The sequence below is a fragment of the Protopterus annectens genome, chromosome 3.part1, assembly GCF_019279795.1.
Source record: "Protopterus annectens isolate FY-2018-M chromosome 3.part1, PAN1.0, whole genome shotgun sequence".
Classification (NCBI taxonomy): domain Eukaryota; kingdom Metazoa; phylum Chordata; order Ceratodontiformes; family Protopteridae; genus Protopterus; species Protopterus annectens.
In genome coordinates this window covers 114,594,160-114,614,430 of record NC_056732.1, presented here as the reverse complement: position 1 = coordinate 114,614,430, position 20,271 = coordinate 114,594,160, and the positions used below count along the sequence as shown (strand labels likewise).

General features: G+C 40.0%; 1 protein-coding gene across 1 annotated transcript in view; it reads right to left on the bottom strand.

Annotated features, from left to right (window-relative positions):
• The window catches only part of LOC122797638 (coiled-coil domain-containing protein 178-like), a 1,250,322-nt gene that overhangs the window by 128,199 nt on the left and 1,101,852 nt on the right, over positions 1-20,271 (bottom strand). The window contains exon 9 of the mRNA XM_044066183.1: positions 997-1,139. Coding sequence (XP_043922118.1) covers positions 997-1,139 — 143 coding nt within the window. The remainder of the gene's footprint in view (positions 1-996; positions 1,140-20,271) is intronic.

The window sequence follows — 20,271 nt, the reverse complement described above, 5'->3', positions numbered from 1 at the left end:
ACAGGTGCTACAAATATTACTGAATGTGGCACTGAGCTGTATTCATGAGAACAGCCTTTATTTATTTATTTAGTTGTTTGCTCATTTTTAAACAGGTAGTACAACTGAAGTCATGGTCCATTCTTTGGGAAGACAAGTACAAATGCAAATATGTAAGTACCAGTATAACTGCTTCAACACCATTAATAATGGAAATCCAGGTTCAGAAATGGACTCAGAGGGAGCTAGCAGGACTGATATGAATATGAATTAAGTGCCAAGAAGACGGCTCTGCAGACAGTGGTTGGGGTGGGTTTCTGGTGAGTGCCTGACTCTTCTGTAAAGTACAGCAGTGGCAGCTGGTCAAGCAATTATAGAGGTGGTACAGGGTGAGAAATGTAGATATACACATTGTCAGTATGCCCATTTTGTGTACATACTGAAGAAGGATTTTTGGAGTACATCTCCTGTAATTTTGCAGTAGTACTAACTGCTGGCTACTACTGTGGGAATTACTCTCCTCAACTACGTAGACTGACTGGTTAAGCAGGAGATTAATTCCTCTTGTAAGAGAAAAGGAGCTGACTAATGTGAAGTAAATTTCTTTATCTATGCAGCAGCTAGAGGGTAGAAGGTCCATGGAGAGTGGAAGGATTAACAAGTTGAAAGTAAGAGGCCAAAAAAGGGGGATGTTGCTAAGACTCCACAAAGTCTTCATCCAGTCCATCCTGAATTCTGGAATGTTTATCAAAAGGTAAAATGAACAGCTTTCATGAATGTTTACACTTTTCATAAGATGCTGAGACTCACAAATCTTGCCCGAAGATTGAACACATGCTGTAAGATAAGATGGAAGAATACCAGAAAACAAATGTGAAGTTGACATTTAGCATTACATGGCATGGCAAGTTAAGTAGCTAATACAGTACAATAAATGTGTGCAATGTCTTAAATGCAATAACTAAATGTAAGATCTTCATCTCAATGGCATAAAGAACATTATAATAAATAACCTACTGAAGCTGCTTTAGGTTATTTTCGGCATCATCCAGTTCTGCACGCATAACTCTCCTTTCTGTTGCTGCCTTATTACTGGCGTCATCAGACAGCAACTGTGCTTCCTTCAGTTCTTCATTAGCCTTAACCAGGACTGTTAATGCCTATAACAAAAAATAAATAAATAAACCAAAACAAATATAATGCTAATACCACATATAAAATGTAATATACTGTTCTTTTAATGCTTACTGAGAATCTATTGCCTGAAAACAACAATATCAATGTTACATGGTTAATGGAATTTGATGATCATCTGACCAACAGGTGCATAACCCTTTTTTTTAGTGTTTAATATTGCTTGATGTAGGCCTTTCCAGCATATGTTCCTTATGGAGCAAACAGAAGGAAATAAAGGTTTGAAGGCTAAAAAGTTGAAGTCAAACAAACCAAGAGTCAAAAGATACAAAGGTTGTGTACTTACCAACATTATATTTCTGCAATAACCATTTCATAAATACAGGACTAATGCCAACATGTACTTAGCTAGGTTTAAAAATTACTCCCCTTTACCCTCAATCCTTGGTGACAAAGGGCCACTATCAAGATCTCAGAAATCTGAAAGTTAGCTCTTACAGAAGAAAAAAACAAGAAAGGCATAAAAGTATGCCTCAAAAAAGGACAGTGCACAGTAGGTCACTAAGCTAGAGACAAGATAGCAGGAAAGGTGCCAGTTTCATAACTGCCAGCACACATCTAACATTATAGCAACTGCATACATTTTATATCTGACACTGAAATTTTCACCTTTATCATCTATAGGACAGAGTCCCAAGCTTATCACCCTATAGCATCTCCAAAGCAGACCTTGACCTACAGGTGATATCCATCTTATAATGCCTTGCAAAGATATTTAGTGATGCTCACATAACAGCCAGATAAATGTTATCCACTGAAGTATTTCTCAATAAATATTGAGAAGTGGCCACAATACTGGTAGTATGAGTGCTGGAAATCTGAGGTATGGACATGCCATATTTTGATATATAAACTTAATGCATTGAGAAAGACAACAACAAATGGTAATCTTGGATACTTTTTGGCACAATTTCGCAGAAAAGAAGAAAAAAGTTGATAATTCTTTCCTATAATCTTGCTTCTGTACAGATAATCTCTGATTTGCCTAAGGACATCCATACAATTCAACAAATATTAACCCTGCTTAGAATATTTTGGGAAGAAAACTGAAAGATCAGCTCATTTGCTATGACAAGTTTTCTACATAGCAGGTTAATAGGCAAAAGTCAGGATCTAGACAACTATGGATGGGTAAGTAGGGTTCATGGCATCTCTGGAACTGAAGGAACCATGCAATTAACTTAATACAGTAAAAGTCCAGGTATGGCTGGCTGGATAAGTGAGCAAGACGCTCATGCAGAGTCTCAAAACGAGAAGCCTGCCCAAGAGATGAGGCCACATCAGAGGGAACCATACATGTCAGGGTCAGAAGGGGGCTAAAAGAATGAATTTGATTTTGGACTTCTTGAAGAATTTCAGGATAAGAGAAAATGGGAAAATGCACAGAACACCTGGGAGGCACCTCTAGATAACAGCATCCCCTGGGGAATCTCCCAAAAGAGGAGTAATGGAAAAGCAATTGCTGCAATCTATATTTGGATGGGGATTCAAAGAGGTTCTAGAATGTGTTCCTACCAATGGCAAAGAGTCTGAACTGTCAACAAATTTAGAGAAAACTTGTGTGGGTTCAGAAGACAATCACTGAGCCTGTCCAGAAAAGAATTAGTCGGATCCAGGATATGGGTAGTAGTGAAAGGACTGTTGGAAGAAAGAGACCACTCTCAAACTTTCATTTGTTCCCTACAAAGGGGATAGGATTGGCCCTTTCACTTTTTTAATATACCAAACTACTCCCATGCTGCTGGAGTGCATAGTAAAAGCACCAGTAAGAAGGGAGTCCTGAAACACCTGCAAGTGAAGAAGAATGGACTTCATGTTGAATGTTGACATGTGTACTGTTCTCTTGGTCTGATCAGGTGCCTAGGACTTCTGGCACCGAATAGTGCCACACTCACCCCAGAGCATAAGCAACTGTGGCCACTGTCACCTTGGGGTTGAGATCCGAAATAGTTTACCTAGAGATATGTTGGGGTTGAGAATCCACCAAAGACGACAATCCTTGCTTTTCATGGAGGTCTGAAAGCTGAATTTATTATACTTTGAGAGTTTACTGAAGAAAGTGCAATTGTGTAAGTCCTACCTACCTGTAAGAGCAGATGTTTGAATTTCCACTGCCTCTGTGGCATATGGGTTCTGTATCTGCACAAACCCACATTAGCAGCATTCCAGAGCTCAGAATCCCCACCACTGACTCTCTGTGATAGGAGATTGTCTAAGCTCCTCTTATCACAGAAAGTCTAACACCTGTCACAGAAAGTCAGTTATTTAGGCTTTTAGTGCTAAGAAGGGTGAACCAAGAAGGACCAGAAGGAACAATTGTCTGAAACTAACCAATTTGCAGCCATAAAATACCAACAGAAATAACAAAACACCAATTCAAATAACCAAAGCCAACCAACAATGCAACAAGGTTGAACACCTTCGAACTATACATAAAATAAGGGGGGCGGGTGCTGCCACTGACACAATGTGAAATTTAAGCATTTCCTATTATGGGTAAGTAGAGCTTACATGACTGTACTATGTTCATCATTCACACTGCCACAGGGAGCACATGGGTAGATTCTCAAGGCTTACTCTACCGGGGAGGAGGAAGGATAAAGATCCAGGAACCTCTGGAGAAAGGTCCTCTCAAAGCCTGCTCTTCACCTTGAGAAAGAATCTGTTGTGCAGTGCTTTGTAGAGGCATGAACACAGGATCAAACTGATGCCTCTAGAATGCTCCACTTCTTTCTAATATTCCACCAAAGAGGATAAGGCTCTAGTGGAATGTGCCTTACCCTTGCCTGCAATAGATTTTCCATGGTGGGAGTAAGAACAATAGCAGACGACAACCAATTTGCAATCATTTGCCTAGGCACAGGTTGACCCTTCTTAGCTACAAAATAGGAAGTAAACAGCTGTTCAGCTTTCCTGAAGGCCTACGTTCTGTCAAGGTAGTTCCTAAGCTGCCTGTGTGCATCGAAGGTACACAGAATCTTTTCTCTATTGTTTATAGGTTCCAGAAAGAAAACTGAGAGACTGATGGCTTGATTGCTTGATTCAGGGTAACTTCAGAAACTACTTTTGACATGAAAGAAAGATTAAAACAAACTTGTCCTTGTGAAAAATCAAATAATGTTGGCCCACAATGAGAGCTTGTAGCTCAGAGACTTGCCTTGTAGACATCAGAGCAATAAGCAAAACAGTTTCCCACTGATAAACCTCAAATCATCCTGAAAGGCAGGTTCAAAAGGAGATAAGGTCAGTTTTTCAAGAATGAAGATAAGATTTCAAGGAGGAGGAATCTACTTCTGAGCAAGTCTCAAATGCCACACTCTTTTCATAAAATGACCACAAAAAGAAACAAAAGAGGAGGATCCATGGGCAGCCAAGCTAAGCTGACTGCAAGATGAACCTTGATAGATGCAGAGGTAAGCCATCACTGAGTAGCTCACACAAATAGTTGAATACCGGGGGGAAGACATCATACCATGCCCTCTGAAATTGGTGAGGTATTACCTAGAAAACCTCTTCCAGTTGTAAACAGAATTTTTTTTTAGTTGTAGGTTTTCTTGTCTCCTTCAATACCTGTTTTACATCCACATGGAGCAAGTGCCTAAGAGGTATCAAGATAGTATCATCCAGGGTGTCAGTAGTAATTGCTCTAGGCTGAGTTATACCAGTCACCCCTGACACTATGTGAGCAGATCCAGAGTATGAAGAAGATTGTGGTAACTGCCCTAGGCCAATTCCACTAAAACAGAGAACCAACTTTGCCTGGGCCAGAAGGGGGTCACCACAATGATCTCTGGTAATTCTTTCTGAATTTTCAGCAGTACCTTGGGTATCGGTAGAAAGGGTGGAAATGCATAAAGAAACATTCCCATCAAAGGGAACAAGAATGCTTCTGTCCTCCAAGCGTAGCTGCATGGACGTCTTGAACAATATTTTTCCAACTGTCTGTTTAGACAAGAGGCAAACAGAGCTATTTGAAGTATTCCCCACATCTTGACCAAATCCAGGCAGACCTCTGTCCTGGGTTTCCAATCATGAGGGTGATCTTCATGTCTTCATTAGAATTCCAGTAATAACAGGAATGAAAGCACTCAAGTCAGTTGGTATTTGTATGTTAATAAACCTGAGATGACGGCTCATGGCAGACTTCGTTTATATGTTGGTGCATACATATCCAACCAAAATATCCTTAATGTCTGCCACTAGGTTTTGCTGTGACAAGATGTACGAGTCCTGAAGTATCAGAGAATGCTGTAAGTCTAACACAAAGGCCATCACTACCAAACAGTAAAGAAGGTATGGCCTTGTACCCCTTGTTTGTTCGGGTACCACATGACTGTGGTGTCATCTTTGACCAATAATAGGGGACCTGGAGACCCTAATTGGTGAATAAGTTTTAAGGCCCAAATTCCTGTTAACATTTCTTTGGTGTCTATGTACTTTGTAGCATCGAGATGATCCCATCTGACTTGCAGTAGAACTCCCCTGTACATTGTTTCCCCATGCAAAACCTGACAAGTCCATCTGGAATGACTTAACTGGGGTCTGGAGAGAGAAGAGTAGGTCTGGATTGAGAGACATTTGATCCCTCCACCACTACATATCTCGTTTTGCAAAATGAAACAATGGTACCTGCTATTCCAAGGGGAAGCAGGTGCTGGGTCCAGCAATTTTTAAGTGCTACTGAATCTTTCTCATGTGGAGTCTGGCCCATGGTGTCATGAGGATCACTGATGCCATGAGGCCTACAATTTTGAGAAACTCTGTTGTGATTGCAGTTTCCCGAAGAGATAAATCCCCAAAAATGTTCTTAACAGTCAGGACTATGTCTTCTAGTAAAAAGGCCATACATTTTTTCTCTGTCCATTATACATCCCAGGAAGACAGTTCTTTGTGACGGTGTGAGACAAAACATCTGTAGGTTCAGCTTGAAGATGGGACCAACTGGCATGTGATGATAAACATCCTTCAGATGTAAAGTCACCATAAAACAGCGGTCCACAATAAAGGGTAAGACAATCTGCAGAGTGGGTATTTTGAATATGGGTACTTTCAGAAAGGTATATAGGTATGCCAAATCTAACAGTAGTCTCTACAATAGCACTTTTTCTGATACCAAAAAGAGGCTGGTGTAAAATCCTTTTCCTTTTTGTAATGTAGGAAAGGGTTCTATAACCCCTGCTAGTAACTTTTGAAGGAGTACCAGGGTGAGAAGAGTCATGTCTGGTTTGGAGGGTGTGGGGGATTTCCTTGAAGGGAGAAGAATTTTCAGTCCACTGTCGACAGTATCCTCACTGAATTATCCTTAGCACCCACTTGCCTGAGACTATTTGTGTCCAGTCTGTTGGGGTGAGGTAAAGCCTGGAGAAAGGTGAAAGGGGAGGAGGGATGGGATCTCATGAGTCTTGGCATAGTCATTCTTTAGTAGGAGAAAGATCTTTTTTAGGAAACCCCCCCCCTTTGGTTGGGTTAGAAGCATTACCTTCTTGCTATTTCCTCTTGGTACCCTGACTCTTGTTAGGCTGGGATTTTTTTTTTCTGCCCCTTGAAATGGATGCCTTGTTAGAAGATAACCTGGGAATATGAAACATTCTAGATACTCCATGCATCAATTTACCAGTATCATACCAGTGTTCAAGAATCTGGTAGCAGCAGGACCAAACATAAATTCAGAACTTAAAGGAAAATTCAAAGTATTATTTTGTTAAATCCTCTGAAACATTCTGGTTATGTAACTATGTAAACCTTCTCAAAGGTTCAGAGGTTCATACTAGGCTATATGCCCTAGGGCATTTATAAGCGTAGCCAGAGTGTGTTTGGCTTTCGCCACCCATTTTAAATAAATTTTGCTATGCCCTTTTTCGAGGTTAGTATACTGTGCCTCTGTCTAACAGTGACACAGAAGTGATACCCGGGGTAAACCCACGATCTCCCATCCACTCATCAAGATTCCTCTTGAAGAGAGTCAATGAGGGACTCTGCCTAACCTGGACTGGGATTTTATTCTAGAGTGAACGGAGCCTCTGGGTTATGAATCTGTCCCTCCAGCATGTCCTATTTATTTCAATGCTGAGGTTCAAGTCTCTCGAGCATGTAGCTCGATGGGATTTGGATTTTCTGAGGTGCAGCATGTCCATTAATTCCGGGTTGGACATGGCTTTATACATCAGGCACAAATCGCCTCTGAGCAGGCAGTATGCCACTGAGTAGAGCTGGAGTTTCTTTAACCGGGCAGCATATGGCATCTGTTTGAGCCCTTTGATCCTCTTGGTGAGGTACTTTTGGGGTCTTTCCAGTTGCTGCAGGTGTCTGGTAAGGTACATCCCAAAAGGGGCATTCTACTCAATTATGGGCCTGATGAGGGATGAGTAAAGAGGCACAATGACCTCCCCTGATCTAGATGTGAATCCCTTCATGATTAGGTGGGCTATATAAAATGGTTTTCTAACCACTTTGGCCACGTGGTTGTCAAATGAGAGATTGCTATCAACTTGGGTCCCCAGGTCCCTAATTACTTCTTCTGTACTTAATGGATTACCACCTATGTGGTAATTTGTGGGCACTTTGTTTTTGCCAAAGGGGATGACTATACACTTTTTGGCATTTAGCTTGAGGCCATGGCTCTGGCACCAGTTGTCCGTTTCTATGAGTCCCTTTTGAAGGATGCTTGTGTCGGCTGGAGAGTCTATTATGGCGCCCAGTTTGCAGTCATCTGCGAACTTGGTCAGCCACAGTCCTTCCATGTTGGCCTGTACCTCCGAGAAATATATACCGAACAAGAGAGGTCCCAGAACTGAGCCTTGTGGGACGCCACTTGTAACTGGTTTGGAGTCTGACATGGCTCCAGCAATTCTAACCATGTGGGTTCTGTCCTTGAGCCAATGTGCAACCCATCTAGTGACATAGGGGTTTATATTTAAGCTGGTGAGCTTATCTATAATGCCTGAGTGGGGTATTGTATCGAAGGCTTTTACGAGGTCCAGGTTGGCTGTGTGGACCACCTTCCCCTCGTCAATGGCCTTAGTGACTGTTTCAAAGAAATCGACCAGGTTTAAGAGGCAGGATCTGCCCTTAACAAAGCCGAACTGGGTAGGATCCAGTGTCTGTAGGTCCCCAATATCTTTATTTATGAGGTCCATGATGATCCTTTCCATAGCTTTGCAGAACAAGCTAGTCAGGCTTATGGGGCAATAGTTTCCAGGATCCGCTGAGGCACCACCATTGTGGAGAGGGACCACTGTTGCTGTACGCCACTCTTTGGGTACATATCCTGTAGTAAGGCTGAGATTGAACAGTAGTTTTAGGTTTGGGTTTAGCTCTTCTTGGAGTTCATGTAGGACACAGCCCGGGACACCGTCTGGTCCCATTGATGCTGTATTTTTTGCTTTGGAGAGGGCGGCTCTTACCTGAGCATCTGAGATGTCAGGGGGGCATCATTTTGCTGGGAAAGATATTTGCCCTTTTGGTGGGGGGGGGGGGGGAGTTTGCACTGAACCTGTCAGCTAGGATGTTGGCAATGTCTGTGGGTTTGGTGTATTTTTTGTCATTTTGGACTAATTCTGAGCATATCTGGGAATTCCCACCCAGGTTCCTAACATAACTAAAGAAAGCCTTGTGATTATCCTTGGTGTCCTGTGCAATTTTTCTCTCGAAGCTGGCCTTAAACGATTTTATGAGTACCCGTAGATTTTTGCTAATACTGATCAGAGATGCCTTCCCTTTTTGGGATTTTGCTCTATCATGTAGTAGCTTCCTCATTCTATTGTATAGTTTGTTTATGGCTGGGGTCCACCAGACAGGACGTCTGCCTTTGGAGGATTGGGTCTTAGTTTTATTTGGGATTGCATGATCCATGCATTCCTAAAGGTGTCCATAGAATGCGTTTATAAAGGATTCTGCGGTCTGGGCCGTATTTTCCACAGGCCCGGGGGCTTTGAAGGATTCCACCTCAGTTTTGAGGAGTGTGAAATTTGCTTTAGAGAAGTTTTTCACTGTGGTTTTCTGGGCAGGGGGTGGGGTCGGGATGTGAATATCCAGTGAGATTAGTTTATGGTCTGATCTTACCAGTGAGGGATACACTTCTGGTCTGGAGCATAGAGTCCCCATGTTGGTGATGATCAGGTCCAGTATGTTTTCCCCTCTTGTGGGAGTGGTAACAAGTTGTTCCATAGCATTTGAGTTTATAAATTCTAGGAACCTTTGGGCTAGGGTGTTGGAGCTAGAGTAATGCTCCCAGTCTATGTTTGGGTAGTGGAAGTCGCCCAATATAATGGTGTTTGGAGAGACCTTCATATTTTCCAGTGTTCTCAGGAAGGCCGAGTGGGGTTCCTGGGTTTGGGAGGGTGGTCTGTAGCAGGCTATAAACTGGAAGGCAGTTTTTACCCACTGTTAGTTGCACATGGATAGTCTCTGATGCTTCGTGCTGTGCCAAAAACCTGGAGGTGTGGATATCTTTGACGAATATTGATACTCCCCCTCCTTTTGTGGTTCGGTCGAAGTTTTGGGGCCGAAAAGCATGGTATGAGGTATAACCTGGTAGTGCTGGGATGCTCTCAGGAGCCTTGAACCAGGTTTCTGTTACTGCAAAGATATCGATGTTCTCCATGCTAAGGAGAGTTTTGAGCGCGTGCATCTTGAGGTTTAGACTTCTGGCGTTGAGTAGCATTACTCTTAGTTTTTTATCCCTTGTGATACCTATGGAGGTGGGTTTGTCTTTTGAGCCTTGCCTAAAAAAGGCACTATGGGGGTAGCAAGAGCCTTTGTCAATATGCGAAAGCCCAGGGGTGACAGGTGCAAGCCGTCCCTAGCGAAGCATCGTGGCTTGTCGAGCATGTCATCCCAGGCTGACAGGTATTGGATCCCCTTTGAATGACACCAATACTTAAGCCAGTTGTTGAAATTGATCATCTTGTCTTCATATTGTGGCATCATTCTTGGTGAGGGTAAGATGCTACTCAAGGTCAGGGTCATACCGGCCTGGGCTACATGCTCAGTGAGCTCCTCTATGTCTCTTTTCATGTAGTCCAGGGAGGTACATCTCTGGTCATTCACACCAGCATGGACAATGACTGAGTCATATTTGTACTTGCCTTGGAGTGACCTGAGTGCTTGTGTTATGTGGCGGATCCTAGCCGACAGGCAGCTCACCGTGACCTTCTCCTTGTTCAGCCTGGTGAGCGGGATGTCAGTGTGCCTGACGATAGAGTCACCTATTACAAGTGTATCAGGTGTGTTGTTTAGCCTTAAGGGCTGTGACTGTTCGGCACACTGGCTTTGTGAGCTATGTGTTGCACGTGTTTTGTTTTGGGGTAGCGGTTGCTTGGGTGTCTGCTTTGGAGGTCTCTGCTGCTTAGGCAGATTTTTATTTAGAGCCTCCGAGTATGTTTTTGTGTGTTTATGTGTTTGGTTTGCTGTCATGGTAGGTCTATGTGAGACTGGAATTGTAGTGAGTGTGGCTTCCTTCTCCTCCTGACTGGCTATGCCAGTACTGAGTTGAGAGAGCTTAGCCTCCAGTTTGGCTATATGGTTGCATCTCTCACATGTGTTGGAATTTGTTGGGAGGAGGAGAGGGTTGTCTGTGTACATGAGGCAGTTGTAACATTGCCTCAAGATTCCCAGATTCACCAGCTGGACCGGAGAGGAGATTGACAACTGACCTTTGGACATGCTAGAATAGTATTGGGAATTCCTTTATAATTGAAAAAAGGGCCAATGGGGAACAAGGTACTCAAGGGGAGTTTGTGAGGGTGTAGTGCTTTTAATTTTTTAGTGCTGACTTATATAATTGCTTTAGTAAGCAAGTGCCAGGTAACATAAATGCAATGTGTTACAGGTAACTTAAATGCAAAAACGACAAACAGTAACTTTCTTTCAAGTGAAACAAGGAAATAAGTACAGTAAGCAATGCAGATATCACTAGGGATCCACAGAAGTGCTGAAAAAATGCGTTTTAGGTGGAATTAGGGTTTCAGGGAAATAACAAGCAAACAAACAACAAGCATACAAACAAAGCTAGATTCAGCAGGCCTGGATCTAGTCTATGCTACAGCAAACAAGGTGTACCAATTTCAGTAAGAAACAGTTCAAATATGCAGGCACTATAAGCCTTTAACCAGAAATCCCCAGCTCAGAAGGGCAGAGTCCAGCCTCTCCTCCCACAAGTGTGCAGACCACGAACCTTCTTAATGTAAAATAACTGGCCTGAAGCCCAAGTGCTTAAACCAGAACTAATACAGTTTTAGAATAACAGACACTGAGCCCTCAATCAGCAGTTCCCAACTTAGAAGGATGTAAGCTACCTGTCCTGCCACCACAGTGCAGACCACAAACCTTCCTAATGTAAAACAACTGGTCTGAAGCCCAAGTGCTTAATCCAAAAGACTTAGAATGATAGCTACACTTTAATCAAGTTACTACCAAGCAGTAATAAATACAATTGAATACTTTAAAGAATGCCTGGATTAGTGCTCAAGTTATACAAACAAAGCTAGATTCAGCAGGCCTGGATTTAGTCTATGCTACAGCAAACAAGGTGTACCAATTTCAGTAAGAAGCAGTTCAAATATGTAGGCACTATAAGCCTTTAACCAGAAATTCCCAGCTCAGAAGGGCAGAGTCCAGCCTCTCCTCCCACAAGAGTGCAGAACACGAACCCTCTTAATGTAAAATAACTGGCCTGAAGCCCAAGTGCTTAAACCAGAATTAATACACTTTTAGAATAACAGACACTGAGCCCTCAATCAGCAGTTCCCAACTTAGAAGGATGTAAGCTACCTGTTCTGCCACTACAGTGCAGATTACAAACCTTCTTAATGTAAAACAACTGGTCTGAAGCCCAAATGCTTAAACTAAAAGGCTTAGAATGAGTTACAACAAGCAGTAATAAATATAATTGAGTACTTTTAAGATGACGCAAAAGCAAAATAAAGTAGGAAGAAACACAAATACAGTAAAAGCAGATACATTTTTGTTTTTTTTAAGGGGAAAGAGAGAAAGAAAAGAGAGAAAGGAGTAGCAGAAACTAAGCTGATTAGCCTTCTCAAATGTTCTCCCTGCACTGGGTAGAATGAGGTAATGACACTAGACTGGGAGGAGGGTCCCAGATTAAATTTACACAAGGGGCGGGCAACTGCAAAGCCACCAACTATAAAAACACTATACCAACAGAGAGGGAGGGTGGGAAACAAACTGCAGAAATGTTTCTCACAGCTGAAAAGCAGCAGTGAGCCTTTAAATGAAAGTTTTAAACAGCTAAAGCAGCCTCTAGAAAAAAGAGTTTAACTGCAACAAGTTATCAGAAACAAACAACCCAACAGATGCTTAATAAAAGTGGACAATTTCCAGTTAATACCTCACACACAGTGAAACTAGTTAGAAAAATACACAGTACACAAAGTGCTATAAATAACAAAGAAATAACGAACAAAATAAACAAAAAACAGAATACTTAATGTTATATATTATAGCTCCGAGTTTCTTCAGTGTCCTTCCTTCGATCAGTTCAGTGTGAAATGGCAGAACACTCACAACTGAACTTTTTAGGTAACAGAAAGTTGAAACCTGAGACAGCTTTTAAGAAAGAAATCTCAAAAGAACCAATGAGGTGCTTAGTCTAAGCTGTAGTCCAGGTGACCTCAGTCAGCCAATGACCTCAAACAATTCTCTCTCACTGAAATGCCTGATGGCTTTGGCTAAACCAAGATGTCCCTGAATATGTGCTCAGACACACAGCCTCCACAAACACTAGACCCAAATACAAGCCTGAATATGGAAATGCTACAAATATCCCCACTACTTAGAACAAACTGCAGAAATGTTTCTCACAGCTGAAAAGCAGCAGTGAGCTTTTAAATGAAAGTTTTAAACAGCTAAAGGAGCGTCTAGAAAAATGAGTTTAACTGCAACAAGTTATCAGAAACAAACAACCCAACAGATGCTTTATAAAAGTGGACAATTTCCAGTTAATACCTCACACACAGTGAAACTAGCTAGAAAAATACACAGTACACAAAGTGCTATAAATAACAAAAAATAAAGAACAAAATAAACAAAAAACAGGATACTTAATGTTATATATTATAGCTCCGAGTTTCCTCAGTGTCCTTCCTTCGATCAGTTCTCAATTCAACAGAAGCAACTGCATTTCTGGAGATAGTGCCTGTACCTTACAAAACATTCCTCAAAGCATGCTTCAAAACCTGAGTCACATTACAAACTATCTCATTCATATAGCACTTTTGTTCAGCAGGCAAAGATATACATTATCTAATCTGTAAGCACATTACAAAATACATTTTGACATGAAGTCCTGATAATTTTAAATTCTAAACACTAAATTACTAGATTGAGACAACTTTTTTCCCTGAGATTCTAACCAGTTACTAATTTTATCTGGTGGTACTGGTTTAGAAGAAGCAAAGACTCTCTTGTTAGAGATGGAGAAACCACAGCTGGGTCAACTGACAAAGGAAAAAAGAGAACTGCAAGATTACAGAACACCTTGTATTTCCTTATAGTATTTTTTAGGAACTCATTCACTAGCCAAAGGGATTTTACATGCAGTTTAATAAACATCTTGAAGGCCAGTAACAGTGGAGGAATGGGCAAAACATTTGGAATCTCATCCTCAATAAGATGATAAACTCTGTCAGCTTCTGGCATAGCTCCAGATAAGATTCCAGTCAAATACAGCTCTAAACCTAGCTTGCCTCTGTGGAAAGGTGAATACCTGCTTAAGTTTTAGAACCTGCTCCCCTTCCAGAGAATCAGACTGGATGGACTCAAGAGTGTTCTCTATTGTCTGCATCAGAATCTTTGGCATTAGACTGTTGTACAGAAGGTAACCCCATAGTAATTTTGATTATGAAGCATAGTCTCCGGGAATAGCTGCCTGTAAAACAGTCTTAGCTAAGGAAACCATATCAGCCATACACATGGTCTTGTGGTGAAGTTTCTGTTTATTTTTACAATGAACTACACTAGAGGACAAAACATCTGTGGACAGAATATTATGTCTGGTCTCTTACCATAGACTTCTCCTGCACTTAAAGGGTTTGGTTCTCCTTTGCATGAACCAAGTACTGGTACAACCCCAGATAATGTGTCTAATCCCCAGTACCATAAAGGGCTGGGGGTTCATACCAGAAGGTGACAGGGGAAAAAGGTAAGTGGTCTGTGGGCTGACTTAAGGCAACAACAGATTCACAAACCATAGGCTGAGGCAAGCTTTTGTTGATTTTTTTTTTCTTTTTCAGTGCAACTGAATTCAATTGGTGGGAGTGGGGAGGGGGCTCAATATCAGGATCCCACCAAGTGAGGGAAAAATCACCAGCCGGAATAATACACTGATCCTATTCAGAGCTGATTAAGGGCAGCAATGATAGAAAATATAAACTATATTCCCACACAGCAAATAGGGCTAAACTGCATAAAATATATCAGAAGCAGTTTAAATTGTGCTAAGCCCTTTTCTACATGCTGCACAATGTAGCAAACAGCACAAGCAGTCACACTCCCAAGTAAAATTCACTTGTCCAGTTATAACAATAAATCATATATATGCCCCTAATTTAAATAGAAACCCTTTAAAACAGCATAAATAAATATTTACCTAGAGTTTCCCTTGTCAGAAATGAAAAAAATTTCTACAAAATATGCAAAGCAATTTGCAATAAAACTGCATTTTAAAGATAAAAACAGCTATAGCAATGTTAAATGAGTAGTAAATATTATAAAAATAAAGTAAAAAAGTAAAAAGTGCAATATTTTCCTGTCAGAACTTCAAAATGAAGCAGATAAACAACATAAATAAAAGCCCTAATGTTTAAGTGACACCAGAGAATCTTCAGTTTCCCAGCACAAGTTATAGAACACTGTAAAAAAGCAACATAACCAAAAATTTTAAATTGTGCTGGTCTCCACAATCTAAAACATTGCTTGGCTAGTGCATTAGTAAGCTTGTTGTTCCTAATATCATTAAGATGTTCCATTTCCCTTTCCTAAATATGTTTGGTAATATCTCGATCAGAATATCATTAAAAACAACTGGCCCATTCTCCTTACTGACCCTGAAATCAGTTGTGTTGTTGCTTCTATACCCAGTTTTAGTTTCAAAAATGGCAATAATTTGAAAAAGAAACTTTGTTACAAACAAAAGAAAATATGTAACAGGTTTGTATCTCAGCGTAGAGGGACTTTTTCTTGTAGAAATTGCAGAATTTGTAATAGTATTTTGTCTACTTGCATGATTTTACACCCTGTGCATCAGAAGCCTGTAGATAATAGAACTTTAAAATGTTGGGTTTTGCAGAAAATGAATGTGAGTTTTAGAGAAGGTGACATTAACAATGAAACTGATTATGCTGAATTAAGGTGGATAGTGGACTTTAAGGCATACTTATCACCTGGCCTTAAAAGTGCTGTGTCCTTAAAACCTCTCTTGAAAAAAGAGGGTTGCTTCACTGATTTTTAAAGAAGTTTTATTGGTTGTTGATTTTATTTAAACCTTGTGTGTTAATTTATTTGTGTATTAAGGTCTGATGAAGAGGATTGTCTCAAAAACGCTTACCTAACTTTGTGTTTTGGAATACATTTCAAGTATTTTATTCTCCAGCCTACAAGTCTCTTTACTCATACTTATGTTTCTAGTAGACCTCTGTTCTGGGAGTTTCAAGAGTAGACTCAGAAACATAGGCAGATTCCCTATGAAGAACAGACTCAAAACATTCGGAAACTGTCTGACCCAATGGGATAGGAAGAGCAGATTTCAGACCCTGGGAGATCCTGTAGGGATAGGTGGGATATGGTTCAGAAAGGACAGATCTCTCTTAGCTAGGAGTGGACTCACTCAAAAGCCTTGAAAGCTGAGCTAGAGATGGATCCAGGGAGCACTGCCATCAGAGCCAAAACTCCTGAAGGTGTTTCAAACCTGGAAGCCATCTGACTCAGATCAGAGGCTGATGCCAGAATCAAACTATCTACAGCTGATACTCCTAAGGGGAGAAAGGGATCTGAATACTTTGGATCCCATCCCAGCCTATCAGAGTCAGCACCATCAGTCTGGCATGGAGAATCCGATGGTACCGAGCATGCCAGACTCATGGGAGTCGAGGAATGTAACCTCAGTTCCCATACAGACCTACATTGGGTTAAAGACAGATCCAAAGGCTCTGATGCTAGAGGATAGATTGGAGCAGGAGCTATTAAAAAGCTACAGGGAGAGACATGTCTCCCAGCTCTGACAGTGGTCAGTGCCAGGAGTAACCCAAATGAATCCAGGTCCAAAGGAAACACCTTATCATCCTGTCTACATTCATTTCTGTAAGGCTCTGACTGGACCTAACTGGCCTAAAGAAGAAGTTGAGAGAGGCCTGGATGGATGTCTTGGTCTGTCCTGTAATATCAGAGACCAGAGCCTATGAGGCACAGGTCCGGCAAAAAAACGGGTGGGGTAGTGGATCCAAATATTATCAGATCTGAAAACAGTTCTGGCTCTGAGGGTTTAGGTACTGTCGCTGGTGGGCCAGAGCTGATGACCTCTTTTTTGAAGACTTTGGCTTGTCTTTTACTGTCTCCTGCTCTTTCTTTTTTTTTAACAGCTGTTTTAAAAGAGGAAGAAGAAGAAGGGGAAGAAGTAGCAGCCGCTGACTTCCCTGACACTGAAGGCTTGTCTCTTGGGGCTGGCTGTAGTAGACATTTCAATATAAGCTTGTTTCTCCTCCCAGCTAAAGCTCTCTGCTTGAAGTCTTCAAAAATGGAGCAAGCTACTTCTAGGTGAGAAGGCCCTAGACAGTACACACACTTCTCATGCCCTTCATAATTTAGGAAGCTTGTGAGGAGTAGCAACACACTTTTTAAAACCTGATCGCTTGTCCAATATTTTGTTACATAAAAAGCCGTAGAAGGAAGATTAAAGTACCTAGAAAATCATTATTTATATAAAAATAAAGAAAAATATATTTTAAGTTTTTGTCCCAAGTAAGAGATACTACTGCAACAGGGAAAAATAGTAATAAGAAGAAAGGGGAGGGATGAGCTATATGTGTATATGTATGATTAGATATAACTATAAGACAAAAAGTAAAGAGAATGGGGTTACTTATCTAAAGGTAAATTTAAAAAATGTTCCACAAAACTCTCCTGAACATCAAAATCTGTTGTAGCTCTTCGAGTGGCAAATGAGATCTGGGGGACCTTGTTCTATTCATAGGAATTATGGGTAGGGGAAAAGCCTTGGGACCAGAGCTTGAAAGTGGCTGTGGCTGGATCCCAGATTGGATCTAAGACTCAGCCATTAAGGAATGGACAGAAAAGATAACATCAGATCATATATTATACTGGGTGAACATGAAAGGGTGAAAATATAAAGAACAAACCCCAGAGTATTTTGAAGGGTATAAAAAAGAACCATGTACTTGGGAAAGATAAAGGGAGTTGATGTAGTGCAATACATATGCAAAGGGAAAGCCAAACTAATCAATACAAAAAAATGAAGCTCCAAAGATATCTGAAGAGAAATACAAGCAAATGCACACAGATATGGAAAATTTCACAATACAAAAAATAAGATTACAAACAGCAAGAAGATCAGTGAAGCAGAAGTTAAACAAAAACTGAAGTCATGGACAATATGTAAACTGAAAGGTTTAGTGGGGAAACTCCAACATAAGTAGTGTCACAGCATGAAGGAACAATGGTTCCCCAGATTAAGGAGCAGCAGATGGAGTGGAATACATATGAAGAAGATTTACCACATGGCAATGTTCTGGAATCTTCTGTAGGAAACCTGTACGAAAGTCTAGTTGAAGCTGTACAGCAAGGGATGGGGCACAAATCAATGGCAACCCTGACACAGGTAATGCTGTTGCACGATGGGCCAATGGGTCCACATATAGAGGAGCAACAGATGAAGCATGATGCATTTGAAGAGAATATGTCAGAGGACAATGTCCTAAACTTTCTTTAGAAAACACAGAGGAAACAGACAGCAAAGAAAATGCTATCAGTCCAGAAGAAAATCATTTAATGGGAGACCTGCTTGACTAAATAGAGATGGATAGACATATTAAGATATATGCAAGAAGCAGATTGCAGTAAGTAAAGAAGACCCAAAATGTTACAAGACAAGTAAAACAGGTGGACACACTTATCAGGATTAATAAGAGAACATAACAGAAAGAAATACATAAACTATTGCACAGCTAAACTAATAAAGGGTAAAGTGTTATCAGAAAAAAATAAAGTAACAAGAGAAAGGAAGGAAATAAGGAGAATGCCACCATAGAAACACTGAATTGAGATAACTATGAAGCAACTAAGACAAGAAGTATCACTGTTGGAAGAATACAGGAAATGGAACAGATCATCAAGAATCCTTAGGAGATAGATGTTTTAAAAATATTGTACAATATCAGAACAAATCAGGATTTATCATACACTATTTCGAATAATAAACTTAAAATAGCACAAGCAGAAAAAACATAGAAGGTATGAAAATAAAGGAAAATTATAAAATATCTTACTGCTGCTGAAATAACAAGTGTATATGAATGTATAGTTATCTAATTGTTTTTGGATGTATAGTTATCTATCTTCATAGTGTTACCCTATTTGCTTACTGCTGTTGAAATAATAACTGTACATGAGTGTATAGTTATTTAATTGTTTTTGTATGTACAGTTATCTATTTGCATTTTGTATAAACTGTTTTTCTTTTTCTCAGAGCTTTTCTCCTCGGGCCTTTACTGAAAATGGACATATATCCAGTTAGACTAGCCCGGTCAGCAAATGTAAAATAAATAATAAATAAAAATAATAAAATAAATAAACAAATCAATGATGAGCCAAAAAGGTTTTCTAGAAAAATGGGAAATTAAGCAAAAGAAACAGAAATGCCACTGAAAACAATAGATACATTTTGGAGAAGTATTTATGAAGACCCACTTGAACATAAAGATGCTGAATGGATAGAAAAATTAAAAGAAACAGTAAGGAGCTCTAATGTAGATGATATGAAATGGGATGAAGTAACAGAGAGAGAAACTGAGACAAAAATAAGAAAAGCTACTAAATGGAAAACCCTGGGTCTAGATTCAGTACCTAACATCTAGCTAAGGGTATTAACATTTTTACACAAAGATTTAGCCTTAAGTAAGAATTACTTATATGCACATCTCAAACAGACACCAGATTGGTTAACAACAGGAAGACGATACTCCTCCTTAAGAGTAAATCAACCAGCTATCCTAGGAACTATAGCCCAATAACTTGCCTTCTGACAATATACAAATTATATATACAACTGATGTAGACAGAGTTTATAGTCATTTAGAAAGAATTTAATTTATGACAATAGAACAAAAGGGTACTAAAAGAAATCCATATGGAACAAAGGGTCATTTGTTGCTAAGCAAAGCCATAATAGAGTTGTAAAAAGGGGAAGAATCTAATTATGACATGGATAGATTACAAAAAAAAGTATTTGACAGCATCCCACATTCATGGATAATGGAATAATTAATGATGTACAAGATGGATCCTATACCGATCAATACATCTCAGAGACTGTGAAACGGCAGTAAAACAATTTGAATTGCAACTAAGCCATGACAAAGGACAAATTATTACTCAGGGTTTAAAATTAAAAGGGGAATATTCCAGTGTGATTCTCTGTCACAGATGAAGTTTTGTCTTGCCCTTGACACATTATGCTATTTACCTAATATGTTAAGCTATGCATATAGTTTAACTCCTAGAAACTAATCGTGTCTAAAAATAACTCATCTACTTTTGTGTGGATGATTTAATATTGTACAGTTTATCAGAGAAGAATCTAAAAGTACAACTTCAAATCGTTAAAACTTTATCATATGATATTAAATGATGTTTGGTCTGGATAAATGTGCAAAAATGACACTTACAAAAGGAATACTGCAATACTAATAAATATCAACCTGGGACAGAAATGTAATATAAAGGAACTTGATCAGGAAGGAGTGTATAAATACTTGGGACAAGATGAAGGTCAACAATAAAACACGAACAAATGAAAATAAAGCTCAGTAAGGAATATTTCAGAAGACTAAAGCTAATTCTGAAAACTGT